The 20,149-nt window shown below is 36.7% G+C and overlaps 2 protein-coding genes across 2 annotated transcripts in view; both read right to left on the minus strand.

Annotated features, from left to right (window-relative positions):
- Nucleotides 1-1,814, minus strand: part of LOC124155184 (nose resistant to fluoxetine protein 6-like) — a 29,188-nt gene extending 27,374 nt beyond the window's left edge. The window contains exon 1 of the mRNA XM_046528900.1: nucleotides 1,600-1,814. Within this exon, the coding sequence (XP_046384856.1) occupies nucleotides 1,600-1,642 (43 nt within the window). The 5' untranslated portion in view covers nucleotides 1,643-1,814. The remainder of the gene's footprint in view (nucleotides 1-1,599) is intronic.
- A 3,326-nt stretch (nucleotides 1,815-5,140) lies between these two features.
- The window catches only part of LOC124155847 (nose resistant to fluoxetine protein 6-like), a 56,691-nt gene continuing 41,682 nt past the window's right edge, over nucleotides 5,141-20,149 (minus strand). The window contains exons 5-14 of the mRNA XM_046529997.1: nucleotides 19,162-19,253; nucleotides 17,251-17,444; nucleotides 14,184-14,344; nucleotides 12,731-12,899; nucleotides 12,448-12,641; nucleotides 10,372-10,501; nucleotides 7,037-7,226; nucleotides 6,191-6,333; nucleotides 5,647-5,746; nucleotides 5,141-5,285 (exon numbers count right to left, since the gene is read on the minus strand). Coding sequence (XP_046385953.1) covers nucleotides 5,248-5,285; nucleotides 5,647-5,746; nucleotides 6,191-6,333; nucleotides 7,037-7,226; nucleotides 10,372-10,501; nucleotides 12,448-12,641; nucleotides 12,731-12,899; nucleotides 14,184-14,344; nucleotides 17,251-17,444; nucleotides 19,162-19,253 — 1,411 coding nt within the window. The 3' untranslated portion in view covers nucleotides 5,141-5,247. The remainder of the gene's footprint in view (nucleotides 5,286-5,646; nucleotides 5,747-6,190; nucleotides 6,334-7,036; nucleotides 7,227-10,371; nucleotides 10,502-12,447; nucleotides 12,642-12,730; nucleotides 12,900-14,183; nucleotides 14,345-17,250; nucleotides 17,445-19,161; nucleotides 19,254-20,149) is intronic.

Here is a 20,149-nt window from a genome sequence, read left to right on the forward strand (position 1 = left end):
CAGATTTAAAGGAGCCGTCATGCATGTTAATAGGTTTGCACTAACCTTCACTAGCCGGAAAAATACCAAGGGCATGAATTGAACTTCAACCCCTCAATAGCGACGTTGTGGCCAACGTAACCTTCTAAGGGCTGCGTTGGATTATGGGGAATGAGGTCTAGAGGTCTTCTGTGAGAGATAGAGTTAAGATTGCCGATGCAATGCTTTGAATTCTTAAACCTAATTCGATCGTGTTCCGAGTCGCGAGCATCAATATATTTTAAAATATTTTCTTAGTAAGCTGTATGCTTAAAATTTTCATCTTTAGACGCATATTCATTCGAAATCACATGTATTGCTCCACTTTGATTCCGCATAATTTTATGTAATCTTTTTTTATCATGTACTTTGATCCAAAAATTTTTCATACCGCAGGGAGAGAAGGTAACGGATAATTTTTACCTCATCGATACATTGCAGGCTATATATGTGATTTAGAATAAATATCGGTCTAAAGATGAAAATGGTAAACATTCAGCTTACAAAAAAATTATTTAATTCTGCCATCCAATCGTTACGAATAAAATCAGAAGAACTAAGAGCGATGGATTGGAATGAACTATTTTGTGCCTTGAAGATGATTTATTTATTGTAAAATTGAGACCTTTGTCGGGATTAAAAGTTTAAATCGTGGAAAAAAGCATGTTATTCTTTCGATATGGAAAAATTCCACTCAATCATGCTTCGTTCTTCTGATGATATTCAAGGTGTTGCCGGACGAATTTGTGTGTGCATGTAAGTAAATCATAGTGATGTCGGTAGTAATGCACTAGTGTCCAAAAATTAAGCGTATGTTACGATTAAGATGGGAGACATGAAATAAACGCCAAATCGATTGACATGTGCATCTATCAGCCTTACTTGATCTCTCTGTGTAGGAAAAAGAGAATATTCCCTGCTTTTACTGGTGACGAAACCAAAAGGTAAAAACGGCCAGTGGCTGAACGCAATATTCCATTAGTATTGCATGTCCGACATTGCAGACAAGTTCTGTTTGTTGTTGTCAAAGGTGGATGTATACCTTCGCTATCAGAACCTTTCTGACACAGTTTTTTTTTATAATTTATGTGACACATGGTGTGTTTCAGCTTCCGTTTGTTAGGTAATCCGTTTGACATACTATCTGGCGGCATGGTATCGTTTATAATAATAATATCATTTATTGTTCTTGTACATTGTCCATTAAGAACACATTATGGTTATAGCATACAAATCAGCGCATAATACACAAATTACCAAATGCATAACTAGAAACTATAGGCATAGGCGGATTCATTACAGTGAAATATGGCATAAAAATATAAGAAGCATAATAGAAAGTTATACACTTTTAAAGGGTTTGTATAAATAAAAAAATCTGTCCTTGAGGGCAGACGAAGAGAAAGAATCTTCCACATCCTTTGTTATGCTGTTCCATAATAGTGCTCCGACAATAGAGAAAGATTTTTCATAAGTGGTATTTCTGTGTAGGGGAGTGATGAGAAAATCAGAAGCCGTTCAAGTCAAAATTAGTGATCATGGTTAACTTTTGCACAGTACTATATTACATGCGAGGCTTACCTGCATGGATGAACCAGAGCAGGAGAGTGACGAGGCGATTCATTCCTGGAGTTTATCCGTGGCACTCGGTGTCGTCCCGTGCTCGACGGACCTGCGACTGATGTTGACTGATGGGTTTCGCGGGCAGACGCGAGAAAAAGCGCCCATAGGTGCACCTTGATTTGAGAACTCTGGTAATAATTTATGGGTTCAGAAGGTTAGGTAACCTTACCTTCGATAACATTCTGCAGGCATAAACTTCGGTCCCCTGCCGATAGAGTGGCTTCTTCCTCTAGTGCTGACTTCCTGACGTAATCCCCCTTTTTTGTCTACCAAGGTTTTTTTTACTCCCTGGATGACAGTGGCAATAGTCGACGCCACCTTTCATCGATGTTAATAGTCGTTCCGAACGCTTGTTTTTTCGTCATTGGCATCACTAACCTCTCACTATGACGTGCGTCGAGGAAAATGCTAATGGTAAACATTTTTTCAGCGCCAATCGTGCAAAGTTGTACAAGTCTCAAGAATTATTTTCGGATTCTCAACCAGGTTAATTCAGTCGTTTTGGCCGACGGTTAGGAAAACGACTCGTCTTTCGAAAAAAAAGAAAACATAGCATGATCACTAATTTTTACTACAATGGCTCCTGATTTTCTTATCACTCCCCTACACAGAACTACCACCTATGAAAAACCTATCTCTGTTGTCGGAGCACGATTATGGAACAGTATAACAAAGGACGTGAAAGATTCTCTCTCTTCGTCTGCTTTCAAGGACAGATTTTTCTATTTATACAATAGAAAGCAAAGATTTTTCGTTTTCTTTTCTTTGCGGTGTGAAATTTCACTTTTTCGTCGTATCTTATATTTTCCATATATCTACTGAATTAAAATCAGATGCTTTCTCGGCGAATATATTCGAAAAAGGCAATTCGGGATTCCAGGCAGAACGGAGGGAGACCACCAGGCTGGAAGCCAGAATAGCCTTTTTCGAATCTACTGAATTATGTCATTAAAATGCGATTACAGATCTGAGTGCACGACCGCTCGTTCACTCAGACCCAATTGAGTTCATACCCGTGATCGTTGCTCTTTGCTACTTGCAACTGAATAGGTATCAAATTTCATGGTTTGATGGTTTAGAAGCCACATTTTCTTCATAAATGGCTCGCGAATGTTACGAAAGGGGATCCTCAAGTCGGCCTATAAATGTGATGTCACCGCATTATTATTCTCAGTCCGTGGATGTCACCCACCGCCACTCGCGTCGCCGACGGACAAATTGATCCGAGTATCACGGGCAAATAAGGTATGATCGTGGATATTAACCGAAATGTATACAAACGATGATGTGATCTATCAAATTCATAACTTTCCAATGCTATTCCTCGCAATTACAAACATTATTCTGAAAAATATAGGAAAAAAATGGGTCGCATTGCACTCATCACCATTCCTCGGATATTTATGAAAACCGATTAAAATGCGACCGATGAGGTAACAGAAAACAGCCTTGTATGGGATGTAATTGGAACTCGCACATGTAGTCCGCTTGAAGTGGCTGTTGGTAATTACTCACTGAATCAAATCACGCATTTGTGAAAAAAAGGGCAATGGAAAAAATATTGCCCCTCTCTCTGTCTTGGCTCGGGTTCTATGCTTAAAAATTTAGCAAGATGTAAAACGGCAAAGGAGGAAATGACGTGGAGCTGCCTCACTTGGTGGTTCTTTATTTTCTATACACAACTATACTAAAATTGTAACGCGCGGAAGAATTTTACGGAGTGAGATCTCGCACTGCTTCGTGACTGGCTCAATTCACTTTCTTTCAGCGACTCTAATCGAAGGCTTCATCCTAAATTCCAATGCTCAATGGAGTTTTTTTGTCCCGGTTACGCCATAATATAGTGCGGTGTGAATGCTGGAATTTACATTCAATGACAGCGTAGTGGCACGCCTTTATAGATGTTGCTTAATAGTAGATGGTTGACAACTTATGGTTAATACTATTTTTAATTGAATATAATCAGGGATTTGCTTGCCCCAAGATTTACTTGCGGTCAGAAATGGGTTTGCGGCAGATCTGCTTAGCAGTTTTGTATAATTTGTGAACGTTTATCTAAAGGTAACGTATATACATTTAATATTGATGATCGTTAGAGAGAAGAGCTTATCTATTAATACTCTAAAAAGCACTATATTTTACTGCTAAACGAATTTTTTTCAGGCATAAATTTGAAATCGTAGGATAAATGGGTAACGAAATGGAAAACCGATGGAATTTTCCAAACTATTTCAAATTAATTACGTAAAAATCAAAGCTGTAGCATGCTGATCAAACTGAAATCGGTTGCACCGAGTGTCTTAAAAATAACAAAAGGCCACCTTCAAGTCTACCATGTGAAATGACGTTTCTATATGCATTGGTGAGAGGCTATCCTTAATCTATTTAGCTACAAACAGGGTTGGGGGAGTGCGGACATTGTCTATGCAGGTCTACATCTACCCCGCAAGCCGCCTCAATAGGAGTGTGGTGGGAGATGTTAGCGTTATCCTGTTCGAGAAGAGAAAAAAAAGGTGCAAGTTGTGAGATGTTTGACTGCATGAGATCTAGCTTTGATTGAAGTCCTTTATTGATCGGAAAAAAATGGAACTATGTTAATCCGATCGTAAAAATATCTCTTTTTTTCTCGTGTCGACCAGACTTGAAAATATTGCTTGGTTCCAAAGACCGCAATAAATGGCAATTGATCATGCTGAATGATCATTCGAATGAAATCTTTCGCCGTGTATAATGGAAAAAATTCGCGAATTAACCGTCATGCGCATGATCATTCTGGGAAAATTAGAATATGGTCAATTTTGCTCGTATGATTTCAAGGCTCGAATAATCAGGCGTCATTCAGCATGATCAATCACCGTGTATTACTGCCTTAATATGATGTTCTACATGTCAGTATGAATGATATCTTCTTTTTTATTTCAAGTAGTCTAAGCCTAGCACGTAACCTTCGAGTTTCTTACGGCTCCCTGCCTGGCTCGTGTAATCACTAAGTATATATTTCTTATGAGAAACAATCGCAGAATTAACTCAAACAAGGGTGAGATGAAGATTCTAAATGAGTAATCCCAGATCATGCGTTCTTCCTCTTCGCTCTCAATTAGTGTCTGTTAGTGTATTTGATTTGCTAATCCTGACGATGACGTGTGAATTTCTTTTTTATTTCAGTTGGAAATTTTATTTTCGCCAAATTTTACGCCCCCCAAAGAAGGGGAGTTATTAGGAGTTTAGTGTCACCTATTTATGTGTATTTATAATTCACTCTGTCCATTTTCTGTAAGTATATTGAGGATGGTATATTGAAGGTATTGAAGTAACAATGTTTTCCCGTGCTTTTGGCTGCTTCACTGTTATCATGGGCGCACTGATTTTACCTACACCGTGTACCGTACGTGTGTGTGTCTGCTGATTTAAAATCTGAGTGGAAAACCCTACAGAATTGAAAGACCTTTCTATTTCACATACATTTATTGGTCATTGATGAAATATCGTAAAAAATGACAAGATAAATAATACTGATGGACTAAGAAAATTCTGCACATGATTCATGAGAACATTTGAATAAAAAGGAGAGTACAAAGGTTATTATTGTCTTCTTATACATGTGTCTCACTCCTTTTTAGGACCCTCAATGGATTGTTTTTTTGCTGAAAAGAAAGAAATAAGTAAAATGAGGCATGGTTAAAAGAAAAAATGTATAACCCCATTTTTTGGGTGCATATTTCTGTACTTTCTTACACCTCGGAGGTTGAAATCTACCTTTCGGCTAAATAATGGGTAAAATTTAATTTTAAAAAGCTATTTGTAGTGCAAAGGTGTCGTTCTTCTTGCAAAAATAAATGAAATGAAGTCAAATCATAAAAGAAAATAACATCTCTTAGATATCTTCACAACATATAACGAGCAGATAATGAATGTTCTCATTATGGTTTTTAGTAATCCCCAGAACTACAAACAAAGCTCTTTTGCTCTTCATTTCTATGCATTCATTTCTATAACAAAACTTACGTTCTGCGAATATATTCCATATGTTTCCAATTGGTATCAAGTAGATCAACGTTAACCAGATGGATGCTAACGTGGTAATGACGAAAACGTTGAGATCGAGCTGAAATATGAAGTTCATTGATGTAATTTCATTTATAATTATGAATAAAAAGGAAGGAATAGTTATCAAGATTTAGCATTATGTGTTGAATTTATATATTATTGGTTGTCTTTTTGGCGCATAAATGTTTTAACAAAACAGTTATTTCCACACTACATATTACGATCGCCCAAATTATTTTTTGTCGGGTGGTAATGGAAATAAAGATAAATGTAAAAAAGCTTTAAGTATGCCTGTACAAATTTGATATTTTACCTGAATCCAGCATAATTATTTAGATAATGTGCATGATGTGAGTAGAATGAATTATTACAACATTCAAGCATGTACATTTTTCGTCATAGACTGTCATATCTTCATTTTCAATGTCGCAGAAGGCTCTCATTCAAAAGAACTAATATGTGTATAATTTTTCGTTTGGTTATGGGCCAGAGCCCTGCTTACCAGTGAAACTATCGTTACGTAGGCTGGATCAGTGCTTAAAGTTCCGTTGATCAACATTACCGGCATTTGTATCATGTAAAATGCGAAGGAAAGACGGCTGGTGATGATGAAGCCTTTCCATGACAGCATCCTATCGAAGAATTCTACCAGAAAAGAAAATGTAAAGATTAAAGAATCACCGAAAAGGATTTTTAAAAATTGATTACAAATAAATATATGGACAAATTAATATGGTCTTTACTTCCGTTTTTTGCAGTATAATGCCATAAGTACTGATTATTGTTTTGACTTTAGTGCTTTCTCCATTATAAGCAATGGTGGTTTTTTTACATCGAGTATCGGTTTAGTCTGAAGGAAAAGCAATACTAGTCTTTGATCCTTTTATATCAATTCAATACTATTCGGTGGTAATGCTTGAGGTAAAAAAATAGTCAGAGCAAAACGTAGAAATTCTAATCTTTGATTGTCATTTTCATGATTTATTATATTTATTTCATTTCATTATATGATTCATTATATTATTATGATTATTCATGATTTATTATATTATATAGATATATATTTCATGATTTTCATTCATATATTAACCTTTCCTAACCAAGAGATGCTTCCGGGGGAAATTAAATTTCATGACTTGTGATTTTAAAAATGGAAAAATTTTCCACTCAATCATTATTATTATGGGAGCTATATATTTCGAAATTAATCTTTAAGCACAAGAGAACACGTAAGTTAAAATCTATTCCGAATAGAGCTGAAAATATGCACATTTTTGATGTTACTTCGAAGCAACATTTGGTTATAATTGGTTAATCAGTAATTTTTTATACTTATAGCTCGACAAACCTGCTTGGCCGTTTGCGCAGGCGAATATGAACCAGCTTATAGAGAAACCCCAAAGTATTGGTTGAAATACTCCGAAGAGGGCGTGCTCCAGTGGGTCGAATACGTATCCCGGATACGAAGCGTTTGACATATGTAAGAGGGAGTAATAAGCCCCGTACACGGCCAAGATTCCGCCCAGGAAAAATCGACCCTGAAATAAAAAAATGTGTTAGGTATTCTCCTAAATATACAAGAATTGCCATGAGAAAAAATTCCCCTGGACTGGGAATCGAACCACGGACCAATGCGCAGACCACTACGCTATCCAGGTTCTTTAATTCCCAAGGCAATTTTACCGAGGCTCATGGTCCTACATGTTAGGCCCTCGCGGTCCATCAAGGATAGCAACGCGAGGGAGAAAGGACTTCCAAGAAGCCACAACCGGTTGAGAGCCTCAAACCTGCGCTAAAGCCGCGCAAAGCGGTATGTGTAAATCCGGTCCGGTCCAGGGGAATTTTTTCTCATGGCAATTCTTGTATATTTCACCGCCGTTCACGCGGCATATTACACATTCTGCTAAATTTTTATCTAAATATGAGTAGTACCATAGAGTAAGAATCGAGAAAATCAAAAATTGGTAACTCCTTTCGTATTCAAGATAAAGTTACAATTTTTCACAAAAATTCATTTGTCATTTTCTCCAAATTTCATATGCAGCATACATGGAACTATGTAGTAACATGCGAAAGTTAGGAGACTATCGCTTAGTACCTTGAAAAATTCCATATTTTTCGTCCAAAAGATATATAAACAAGTATGACAACGTTAAAACTGAGTTGAGAACAAATTTAAGATTACTAGTATGGAATAAATGTACAATAAACGTTTCCTGCAAATTTTAAATTAATGCTAAGAAAAGTCTTCCAGCAACTGGATTAGGAATATAAACTCGGAAGAGTAAGGTTACAGGCCGAGGGTCAAGAAAATATTTTTAAAACTATTATTATGAACAAAATCGACTAACTATTATCACCACTAGACCTTTCTGCTTTAGGATATATGTTTAGGCTTTTGGAACGAGCTAATTAGAAATAATGTCAAAATTTCTTCCTTGTCATCTACTTAATTTTTACAGTACTGTATCAAAAATGTATACGATTTTTGCACGTGCGGTGAGCCATCTGTATATGCTTACTCTATGGTATAACCCTGGAATTCACCTCAATAGGCGAGTGTATAGAGGTGTTAGATCACCATCCGTTCACATGTAAGAGAATAGAAAAGGCGAGAAAAAATAAATAAATTCGCTTTACGAGTTATTTGATTGCACGAGCTCAGTTGGAACTAGAAGTCGTGCATTGTTCGGCGCAAGAAAGAATTCCCACATTTATCCATAAGCAAATATGTCTTTCTGATTTCATTTTTTCTCTTAGACTTGGAAATTTAATGAGGTTCTGTAGTGATGTATCGCTCAGAGAGATCATCCGATTTTTCTTGTTTAATTGGTCTTGTTTATCCACGATTTAAATCATTTTTCGAATGATAAAGAAAAAAACATTTGCATCCAGGAACACATTAGCGAGTAATACAACATACAATTTAAACCAAACGTATTAAATATACGAAATGAGAAAGACCCTTTCAGTTCAATGTTATTTAACCTTTTCATGAAGCTCTATAGGTTTCGAGTGAAAGGTTCAAAAACTACCTTTAGCACCCCCTTCCAATCCCTGATCCTTCGATGCAGAAAAGAATATTTCGCAGAATTAGAAAGTCTATCCATTTAGTCTATTTTTGTCTCAAATAACTCGTTTAAAACGCTATTATCTTGTAATTCTCTTGGATATCGAGTAAAATTATTTTGAAAGTAATAGAAATTAAATAGTTTCCTGCACCTGAGTCATTAAAAAATCTTGCATCGAAGAATAGATTAGAGGTGAACCGAGTTTCAGGTAAATATTAACAAGGGTCTATTCTGTGTGCTCTGAAACGTTTAACATTATACCGCAATCTTTAATTCAATAATTCGTCGATAAACAAGACTAGTCGAGCAGTAGTGATCCATCATTTTTTCACCTGAAATACCTTCAATGCAACAATTCTTCATTTTCATACTCTTACTTATTCTCTTGAGTGACGTTTCATTAGCACTGGATCTGCATCACCACCTGGCGAGCTACGTGAGTTTATGTCATTAGCACTAGATTGTGTACCCCATCTTCTTCGGGGAAGTTTTGCGAGTTTTCAGCACTATTCCGTGGCCTCTTCCTAGCCATAACATTTGATAACTCCCCAGCCTTTTTCATATCCACGCGCCTCATACAATGTTGTCATATTCCAGGGCTTTTTGTTATTGATTAATTTCTCCGACAAAAAGAGCAAAATCATGCCTCCTCTTCGCTGTTATTCATTTCTCCTAGTCTATGGTTTCCCTCCTATAAATCGCTGTCGTATTCCAGTTATACATCACGTATGATTTTTCCTACCGGGAGGTTAACGTTCATTTTAAACTGTTTTTTATATTTTAGCAGCCTATTGACTTTATAGCCATCAGAACATTACTTAAAGTCAGTGGTTTAACAAGGAATATGCTTTGGGTAAGCCTGGGGTACCACCCCGTCCGGGAAATAAAAAAAAAATGACATATAAATACATTTTACATCATTTTGGCGCTTAAAATCACTTTGGGCTTCTCTCGTGATTACTCAGTTAATATTTAACTTAAAGCAGTAGTAGTTATTATGAGTCAAAACTAGACAATAATTTCAAATATTTTTTTCTCTGAGGCTTTGGTGGCGGGATCTGTCCCTTTGTCCCACATTGTTACGCAACTGCTTTAAGTGATTCTTTTCTTTTCTATCGTGGAAGTTATTAACTACCTGACCTCAGCTTTTCATTCAGCCCCGAAGTCACGTTGCTTTGAATTTTCACTCTGCCGCGGTAGATTGCCAGACAATAGTCACCCCCACTTCATTCTAATCTTATAAGCTAGCACATATTAAACATACTTAAGGTTAGATGCATTGATATCCTTAATGTAGCACAACTGTGATATTCAAATTAACTTGGATGAGGATTTTTTGTTATTCTATGGTTGCAACGTGTCAATTGGAACAACCATTGAAAAGTTCAGACGTGTACAATCGATAATTCGTACTGTGGACGGCATTACAAGTATTAAGAATATTGGATGGCTATACTATCACTGTATACCGCTGGCGATACAAGGCGGGAATGTGCCGATATTTAGTGAGTACCAAAAGATGCATCATGAGGAACAAGTTCAAAGATTGAAAATAAGCGTTCAATAATATAGCGAACCTTGAAATAACAAAAAATAATCCATCTGTTCTTACCGATCGGAGTTTGGAGTTTTTCTCTCGCATCCTTAATATGTATCCAAGGCTAACTCCGAAAATATATGGAATTAAGCGGTGAATAAAATTAAGGTAAAGTTCATCCGCCGAGGCTATAATTTGTGTTAACCTGTAAATACAGAAGAGAAATATTGGAAAATGAACACCCCATTAATAATATTAGGATTGAATAATGCTTGCTTTAAGTGGGACAGTGGTATTTATATGTATGATGAAGACTTGTAGATACAATATTCTGTTGTAATTTTCTTTTGCTTGAAGGTGTTGTATTAGAATTGAAATATGCTTGCTATACCTGGGACAGCGGCATTTACATGAATAATGAAGAGTTTAGATATTTTCGGATGTAATCTTGTTTTAATGGTAGGGAATTGTGCTTTGGAATATGTGTAAATATTGATGATTACTCATTATTGATAAACAGTTAACCATTACTTTAAATCGTTTGACTTTTTAATCTGAAACAATCGTTGGACGTTTGAATAGTGTAAATTCAACTCGCTTGTTTCATCTCAGTCTTGGAACTTATTTCTGTGCGTTTTCGTGAAATGCTTATGTATTGAAACAAATTTAAATGGCATTCAATCACAAGTTCCATTGGGGATTCAAGTATAGGCTGCATCTAATGTAAATATGTTTCCATCTCAGGAAAAATATTATGAATTAATGCGAAAAACCAATAAAAGTATATATAGTATATTACGTGTGAGTGAAAATAAAGAATTTTAACTGATTATCTCTAATGGGATGCAATTGAGATCATCGTGATTGAGTTCAAACTCTGTTGCTAAACTAGCATAAATGTGTGATTAAAAGATTTTTGGCCAGTATCTTAGAGCATTCCTATGTTCTGACTAGACAATCGAGTCATTCTAGGCAAAATTGAAGACATCACGGATTTTGATCGGAAACAAAGGAATGAGAATATTAATTGACTAAATGATTATTTCAGGGTGGTAACCTCTATGCTTTTATTTGCTAATCATTTCCTTCCATATTTTTTCTGGCAAAAATTGGTCTTATAATATCCAGAAAATTTGAAGCCAGTATCAAATTAGTATATTATGACATGAGTAATGCTTCTAAAAGATTATGGATATTTGGTCTTATGTAATATTTGAAAAAATTCAATTTATCGTCAACGGTTCCTTTTTAAATGCGAACATCATGAGGGCTATATTTAAAGGTAACGTAAAACAGTGGAATACAGAAAACGAATATAAAATCATAATACCAAGAATTATTTTAGTACCTTCAGTTTAAGACCAGTAATATGGAAATACATTGTTACAATTTATGTAAAAGAAAAGAGTAATAAAAATAAATGTTAAAACGTGCTGCCAAAATTAGAATACGATGAATGTAATAATAATGTAATAAAGTAAAATACGATAATATGATCATTTATCCATTTTCTATATTCTACAACATTGTTTTTCATTACTTTAAAATGTGACCCTGATGATGTTCACCTTGACGAACGGAATGATGGAGATAAGTTGCATTTTTTTAAAATTACATATGACCAGTGGCGTAACTAAGAGTATGCATTTGGGTGGGGAATTAGGGAGCCTGGAGGAAGGGGGCAAAACCTCCTCACCACCGGTAACTTTGTTGGGGGTAACGGGAAAGTTAAAAAAGGAAATACATTTTTTCAAGTTGGCACTTAAAATTTGAGTTTCACTCGTAATTCCGCGGGAAATTATGGCCACAGAGAATATTCTTTGGGGGAAATTAGGGAGCCTTGGGGAGGGGAGAAAAATCTCCCCCACAGGCAACATTGTTGTGGGGTCCGAGAAAGTTGAAAAAAAATGACATGCCTGGAAATACATTTTATCATTTTGTCGCTTTAAAATTTGGGTTTCAATCGTAATTCCGCGGGAAATCATCTCGCCAAAGAATACATTTCTCTGATCTTTGGGGGGGTATCTATCCCCTTACCCCCCAATAGTTACGCAACTGCCAACAAACAAAACTAGGAAAAAGTAAAAATCGTCAATAACAACAAGATGGTTTATCATTTTAATATCTTGCGAAAACTTCACTTCTACTCACGAAATTCCAAAGTATAGGACAGTGCCCAATCCAAGGGTATATAGTTTATACACCTTTAAAGCGGACAATGCTGCGATAATGAGGCTGAGAGGCAGGATACTATATTTTCCCATTTTCCATAAAAGTAGAACTATAAACGGTGATAAAATGTACATATGCATGTCAGTTTCCAATTGATGTGATAGTAGGTAGCACTGAAATGTAAATGAATTAAGAGGCATGAAATTAATCCACACAGGAATTTTGTACATTGCAGAATACTTCTTGAGACATATAAACCCACCATTCTTTGTAGACCCCTGGGGGTGTTTGTGTAAGTTAGAACGTTCAACCAAGCTTCTTCGCAGCAAGAAATGAAATGATGCACCAGCCTTGAGTAATGACCTTCCGAAGAAAAAAGCTGCAAAGCGCTGAGACCGGTCAAGGCACTCATTACAAAAAGTGGCGTCATTCTGTAGAGAGACAAAGATTTTTACCATTAAGTTTGAGTATCGAATGATAGGTTCATAACTAAAATGCGCACGGAGAATTTTCTTTCATCAATTGTTCCATATATTTAATGAAATTTCAAATAAGTGATTAAATTTCAAAAGCCATTCATGATTTTAATTTCGTTATTACAAAAACTACCGAAAATATCGTGTAAAGTTAGCTCACAAGTGACTGGATCCGTAAAATCCTATTTAAATTACCTTATTTACTTATATTCATCACCCTGAAAACAAAAATAGTTGGCCTATATATCGAGGTTCGGGGGGAGGGGCTACAACAAATAACAATGCACGATCAGAAACATTCAAGCTCTCCACAGGTGTGATTTACCGATACGGGACTCGAACACGCAAACTTCAGCTTCTAAGGCTCTTGCCTCAGAATTTCTATATGGTTTAGTTATAGCCTTATCAATGTTTTTTCTTTTAAGTTTTGGCAACTTCTTCTATCAATCATTGATATTACTTTCAGGAGATGCTGACTACAATTAAATTCTGCACGACTTGAGGTTCCCTTTATAGCCAAACGGTCGCCAACCCTACCCAGAAATCTAATCGTCCCATCAATGGCAAATGGACATTGACATCTCCTTCATAATCATTGGATCTTCATCATTGGATCTGTTCAGTGAAATCATTAAGTTATGATAAGTTGGAAAAATTAATAGATGAAAGTCGAACTAGGATATTTTCTGAGGCTCTTACCTCAAATTTTCGGTACGGTTCAGTTTTATAAAGATATATATTTGATCGCAGGGTTTGCTGACTTATTTTATCAATCATTGGTATTTCTTTCAGCTGATGATTGGTGCGATTGAATTTTGCTCAAAGTGGGGTTCCCGGGCACTTTAAAGCCAAACTGTCGGCAGTCCTACCCAAAATTCAAACCGTCCCATCAATGGTGGAAATGACGCTAACATCTCCACAAGAGATGGATAAGACTGAAACTACTCATTTACTCACTAAGCTCACACTTGAGGGAGTTAAACTCTGTGCAAAAATGAATCGCTCGCATCATTTACCGAAGGGAATGGCAACCTATTTAATATGCGACAAACATCACAACTTTCTCCAAATACCATTGTAATATTCGACTTTGAAGATAAATGAAATGAAATTCCTCTTAAACTATAATAATTTAATCAAATTCATGAATTAATTCATTGGCAAACTTTAACCATTTGTTATTCATAGTTTTTACGGAAAATTTTCCTTATCATAATGTAGTAAAAGGTCCTTACTTACTTGATATAGCGTCGAATATACATTTTCAGAATATTAAGTTTTCTACCCTCCTGCAAACGCTTCACAGTATAAAACGACGTGAGAAGGCCACTCATAACCACAAACGTGTCGACGTAAATCCAGAAAGATCGCAGTATCATACTTTTAGGCCCCTGCATCCACTGAAAATAAAATCATAATGAATTATGAAAACGTAAAGAAAGTAAAAAGGTAGCGCTGTTTATCATGTATTTAGTAATTTATTTGCAGTTACAGGATATTGTTAGGATCTTTAATAAATGCCCATTTCAATATTGCAATTGAGGGAAGGTCTGAGCCTAAAAGAAATGTATTTTTAGGAGCTCTATAATTGGAAACATCATGGCAATATGATACAGATAGCCGATTACATTATTTACTAAGTCTCTCATTGAATGTACTGGTCACGAATATTACCAAATAGTATCCTTAATTCGGTCTCTAAATGTGTTCTCAACCACCGCGCATTTAAATGGGTTTACAAAAGTGGCCACTCGCGTCGCTGACAGAAACATTGATAATATATTCACGGGTAAATAAGGTATAAGTAGGTGTGTTAACCGAAATTTATATGCCTGGTAATGTGATCTATCGAATACATAAAGCCTAAAATGCTATTCCTCGCAATCACAAAAATTTTACTGTAAAATATATCGGAAATGAGCGGATCGCATTGCACTCATCACCGCGCCGCGGACTAATTTGAAAAACGATGAAAATACGACCGTAATCTTCCTTGGAATTGGGCCTCCTATAAGGAATCCCCTTTGTAGTGGTTGTAAATATAAGTATGTGTCAAATTCTGTGCCACTTTAAAGTTAATCTGCAACTAATATTTCATGCATGTAGTTCCTCACTATTATGTGATAGCATTAACAGGTTGGATATGGGTTTTCTGTTAGGCTAGGTGGCAGGAAGCTGTGGTAATAGCGAAGCCATCACGTACCAAGTGGTAGGAGGGTAATGAAGGAAAATACGTAGGTGATTGAAAAGTGGAACGGAAAACTCTTCATAAATCGAAAATGACGCGTTAAAATCATAACAATGTCAATTTTAGCCCTCTTATTTTTCTCTTCTCAAGCATTTGTTGTCAATGAATTGGAGCAGTCGCATGGTTCAAGGTATGTTATAAATATCGTTTGTATAAGCTTTGAACGGGATCAAAGTTGGTCGAGTTTCGAAAAAGTCTTTCCAATTGTTTTTTCAAAATTTCAACAAATTATAGCGAATCGCTAACCATTTCTACTTTCAAAGTTGGATACAAAATACGGGCCATTGTGGTTTAAGATTTAAAAAAATGATTTACCAACTTATTTTTGTACTGACGATGTTTTTATGTACCTCATCCGTGCATGATACCATCTTTGACCTAGATTACTACTCTTTTATATGTTGTTTTGTTTGAATATTTGAAAATTTTACATCGATAAAAATTAAGAATTTTATTGAACGATTTGAGAAAATTTGTAGTGTATCCCCAAAAATCATTTTGTATTTTAAAATTTATGATATGTACCGAAAATAATTTTTCCAACTGTCACGATGGCTCCCACGGAACTTACGACCAGGGCAAAGGAAACTAGACGAAAGCCAAAACCAGTAAAAATTCAATGGTTTCGTTCCTAGGAAGGAAATGAAAAAATAGAACGAAATGGATTTAAGCCCAGGGAGCTTAACTTAGGCTCGAAACGACATCGGAGTCACAACTCATTCGGGTCGAAACTAAACTAAAACTCTGGTACGAAACGAAACGCAGATAATATTCCGCACCGGAGGGACCACGTGCTTCACCTTCGAATAGTTTAGTTTCCACCCACGCGCCGAGTACGAAGTATGGTTGAATGAAGTAGATGTTCGGCCTACCGCCATTAAATGCATGGGGCACTCATATTTTTACCATTGACAGGATAACGGTGGACGCAAACCGGCCATTTGATTTTTGAGTTCAATATTTTAACCTCTCTAACGTATGTCACCCTTCCCTTGGACTATAACCTTGTCGTAGTGGAAAGGCTTGCTCGTTCCTATGACTCCTAGAGCTCTGCTGGCGGAATTATTCCCGGTAGGGCCACCCAGATAGGTCGAAGGGTAGGAGCCAGACGAAAGTTGGTTTACGTGATGGTATCACGTAAAAAAACACTGTTGGAATGGAAGTGGGAAACCCTACCAACTATCTCTTCCCTGAAAACATGGAGTTTGATCGAAGTAGCCTCGGATGGAATCGCGGTCCCAGTCCTTAGGGCGGGTGTCGTAGGTGGCAGCGAGGTCCTTGGGGTCCATATCATGCGAAATCCTTTCAGAGACATGTCATCATTTTTTTCAGCATCAGCGGCAGCATCCAAGGAAGAGGATAAGATAACCAAGAGGATGGAGAAGATGAAGGATTCGATGAATGTATGGACAACTTATGTGAGGACAATGATGAGGGCGGGTAAACTAGAAAATATAAAAAGGGAAATGGATAAAGGGAGGATAGATATCTTAGGATTATGCGAGGTGATGTGGAGGGATTGGGGGGAACATTGGAGTGATGGTTATAGAGTTATATGTACCGGAGGGGAGGAAAGCCAGCGAGGGGTAACTTTAGTATGTAACGGGAAGATGGGTAAGCGTGTGGTCGTTATAGACCAGGTGAGCGATAGGATTGTGGTGGTAGAAATTGAGGCGCGGCACACCAACCTCGTGGCGGATAAAATTTACATGCCCACTAGCAATCATAGAGAGGAAGAAGTAGATGAGGTGTATAAACAGCTCGAGGAAATAATTAGAGACACACCGGATGAGAAAAATCTTCGTTTCACTTGCCTTCCTTGCTGAAGACTAGTAAGTACTGTGACTGTCTGTCACCGTATAATATACATGTAAAAAGTTAATCAAATTTGCATTACTTGCGTACGATAAGAGTAACCAGAGAATAACTTCGGCTTTCATCGACTCAACGGCTTGGTGTAATTTTTCAAATTATACAAATTTCAAAAATCAATATTATCGAAATGGTTCTTAGAGTATTATTTTCTTGTTATGTGTGAAAAGAGGAATATGAGCTTACCTCGGCCATTTCGTTCCTGTTGGCTACGCTAACAGCTACTATGATCAACCCTCTGTGTAAAAAGTACAATATGAAGGATAATATTGTCCGTAATCCATTCAAACAACTTAACTCATCCTTTGGCGTAGAGGTGTCCAGCAAAGTTCTCATATTAGACCTGAAAGAGAATGCGAGGAAGATTCGAACTAATACACCTGTGAAAAGAAAAAAATGAATAAATTAGCGTGATAGGGATTGTTCCCAAATTCAAGTTGTATGTGGACATATTTCGAAAAAAAATCTTTTTTCTGCCATCCCTGGGTTGAAATCATTTTTGGAAAAAAAAAATTAGGATGCACGGGTTCTCCACCGGGAAATCTTCTCCATGGCTGCCGACGTTTCAGGATACGAGTCGTACACCATTCTCAAGGTTCGTTTTGCCTTGAGGATGGGCTACGACTCGTGCCTGGAAAAGTCGGTAGCCATGTAGGAGATAACTCGGTGGAGCTTCACTGCCAGCATACTTTGGGGAAGAGACAGGCCTTCTTTCAAAACAGGTTATTTATGGCTGAGCTTCCGTATCTCTCCGTCATAACGAACCTCTTCTCTCATTCCTCTCGTTTCCATTTCTCTCATGTATTTCGGTGTTAAGTGTATAGTGTTATACAGCATATTGAAGAAAGGCATCGATTGACTTGAAAAATTTGCGGAGGCGAATTCAGAAAATATTTCGAGTATCCGATTAAATTATTTCCTTTTGTTTAGAGACGTATGGGTAAATGGAAATTGGACGTTTATGGCGGGTAGGAGACGTAAAATTTCATTCCATATCTTTATCTATTCTTTCAGGGCGTGACGAAATCATGTGTTAGTGTTGTAGGTTGTTGTGTTTTAAAGGTTTTGCCAACAAAAACTTAAATATTTGAATTTTCTTCGCTTAATAGAAATGAGTAAATTTTTAAATTAATTAAGGAAGGTGATTGGTCAGCCGTATTGGAGGACATTATGGTAACTCAAATGGCAAAGTTCGTATATCACTGAGCGCGTAAAGTTTCTGCCTGATTGTGAGTGTAATTATGATGATTTGAAGGGGCCGGAAAAACATTTCTTCAAAAGAGTTTTATTTCAGATTATAATAATTTTTATTATAATTCGTGCTCATGGCATGGTATTAAATAGGTTATAATGAAATATGGTTATAATTTTAATTCTAATTTGAGAGCATTTATGAAGTAAGGTAGTATCATATCGTTGCTCAACCAAAATGGAATTAAATGAGGAATGCTATTGGAATTGTCATTCACCCCAAAAACATTATCTAAGTAAGATGGAGGTCGTTTTGTTGCAATTGTGGAGTTTAACAACTGTTCTCAGTTTGTTCCTTACCAATATAAAGGTCGAATAGAAGAAACCCTTAGTCCAAGTCCATCATAGCGAATAACAATTTCTGCTGAACCCGAATATTATTTTCACGGAAAATTGTATTCTTAGTATCATTATTATCTACGTCTTATTCCCAAGCTCTAACGGAAGGAAATTATATATTCAATGGATTTCCAGCTAATTTGGTTAACTTTTCTTGGTTACAGCATAGTAAGACCAACTTGTAATCTTGTAAAAGTAGATCAATACACAATGTTTTCGCTATTCGAAATAATTGAATAATTTCATATTAATTTAAGGATAATTATATCAGGTAGGAACATATGAAGCTAATAAATGCTTTAGTAAAACATTCAGGGATAATATTTGGGCCTAAAATGTTTATCGTTTGAAATTATTATCTTTTCTCGGCTTATTTTGGACTTTTTTTCACTTTTGGAACATACCTTATTATTACTGAGGCCATCTAGAATATTGTTAGGTTTTGTTAATACATTTGACATCGGTTTGCGTAAAACATGTTCCTAATACTTTTAACATAATTCTTACCTCCTCTTTTAGGATCTTCGCCTTTTTTCTCCTTCCTTTTTTCATAAACCGCTCCCATTATGCCGACGAGTGTCATAGCCAGGGAGAATAACCTGTAGGTGCAAAAACGATTTTCATTAATCATCCCAAAAAATGTCATTTATGTCTCAATGTTATTAACGTTTTTGTTACCTTTAGGAAGTGTGAATGGTGACACAAATACTATTAGGAAAACTGGAAATACTAATTTGTGAAAGTCGCTGTGAAAAAATTTATTTAGGATTTAACGTTGACTTTTCGCAACGGGGTTGCGAGTGTTAGGCGTGGTTATGCGGTACTTCTACTCGTTAGAGTTAATGAATTAACGTTATAATGCACCGTGTAACTAACCAACTTGTGTGAATGCATGCACAGAAAATTGAACCTGTTCCAAATTTGTTTGAGCAATTTATCATTCCGGCCCTCCAAAATCGTTCATCAATTTAGGAATAAACTCGTACGGGTTTATGTGCCATGTAAACAAGGCCTTAAAGCAGTCGTTTTTCTCGAAGAAATTTTTGGATTCATCAAAATATTTTCTTCGAAATATATGGATCCCTGGATTTCGAGATATCCTGTTCTAATTTGGTTCGTACTTTCGTACATGTTCCGTTCGGGTTCACAAAAATCATGCACGAAATTAGCTCGCACGGATCAGGGCATCGTGCTACCAGACCTTGAGAAGTTCAGTGCGAAGGAACTTTGGGACTCGAGTGAGTTCCTGAGATATTAACGTCACAACCGAGTCGAGTTTGATTCATGATCGAGCCTTGAGTGATATCTGGAATACATCCCCTAGTTTTCCACTCACATCACTCCCTGTGGTCGGGTGAGGTCGCGATCTCCTAGCGTGCAGGAGGTTTGCGTGGTGCTCAGTCGCAGTTTGACGGTGGAGTTGAGCGGGGCCAGCCACTCCGCGAGCGCCCCCTCGACGTCTTCCAGCGTGCACGAGTGCGGGACACACACGCCC

This window comes from Ischnura elegans, chromosome 3 (genome assembly GCF_921293095.1).
Source record: "Ischnura elegans chromosome 3, ioIscEleg1.1, whole genome shotgun sequence".
Classification (NCBI taxonomy): domain Eukaryota; kingdom Metazoa; phylum Arthropoda; class Insecta; order Odonata; family Coenagrionidae; genus Ischnura; species Ischnura elegans.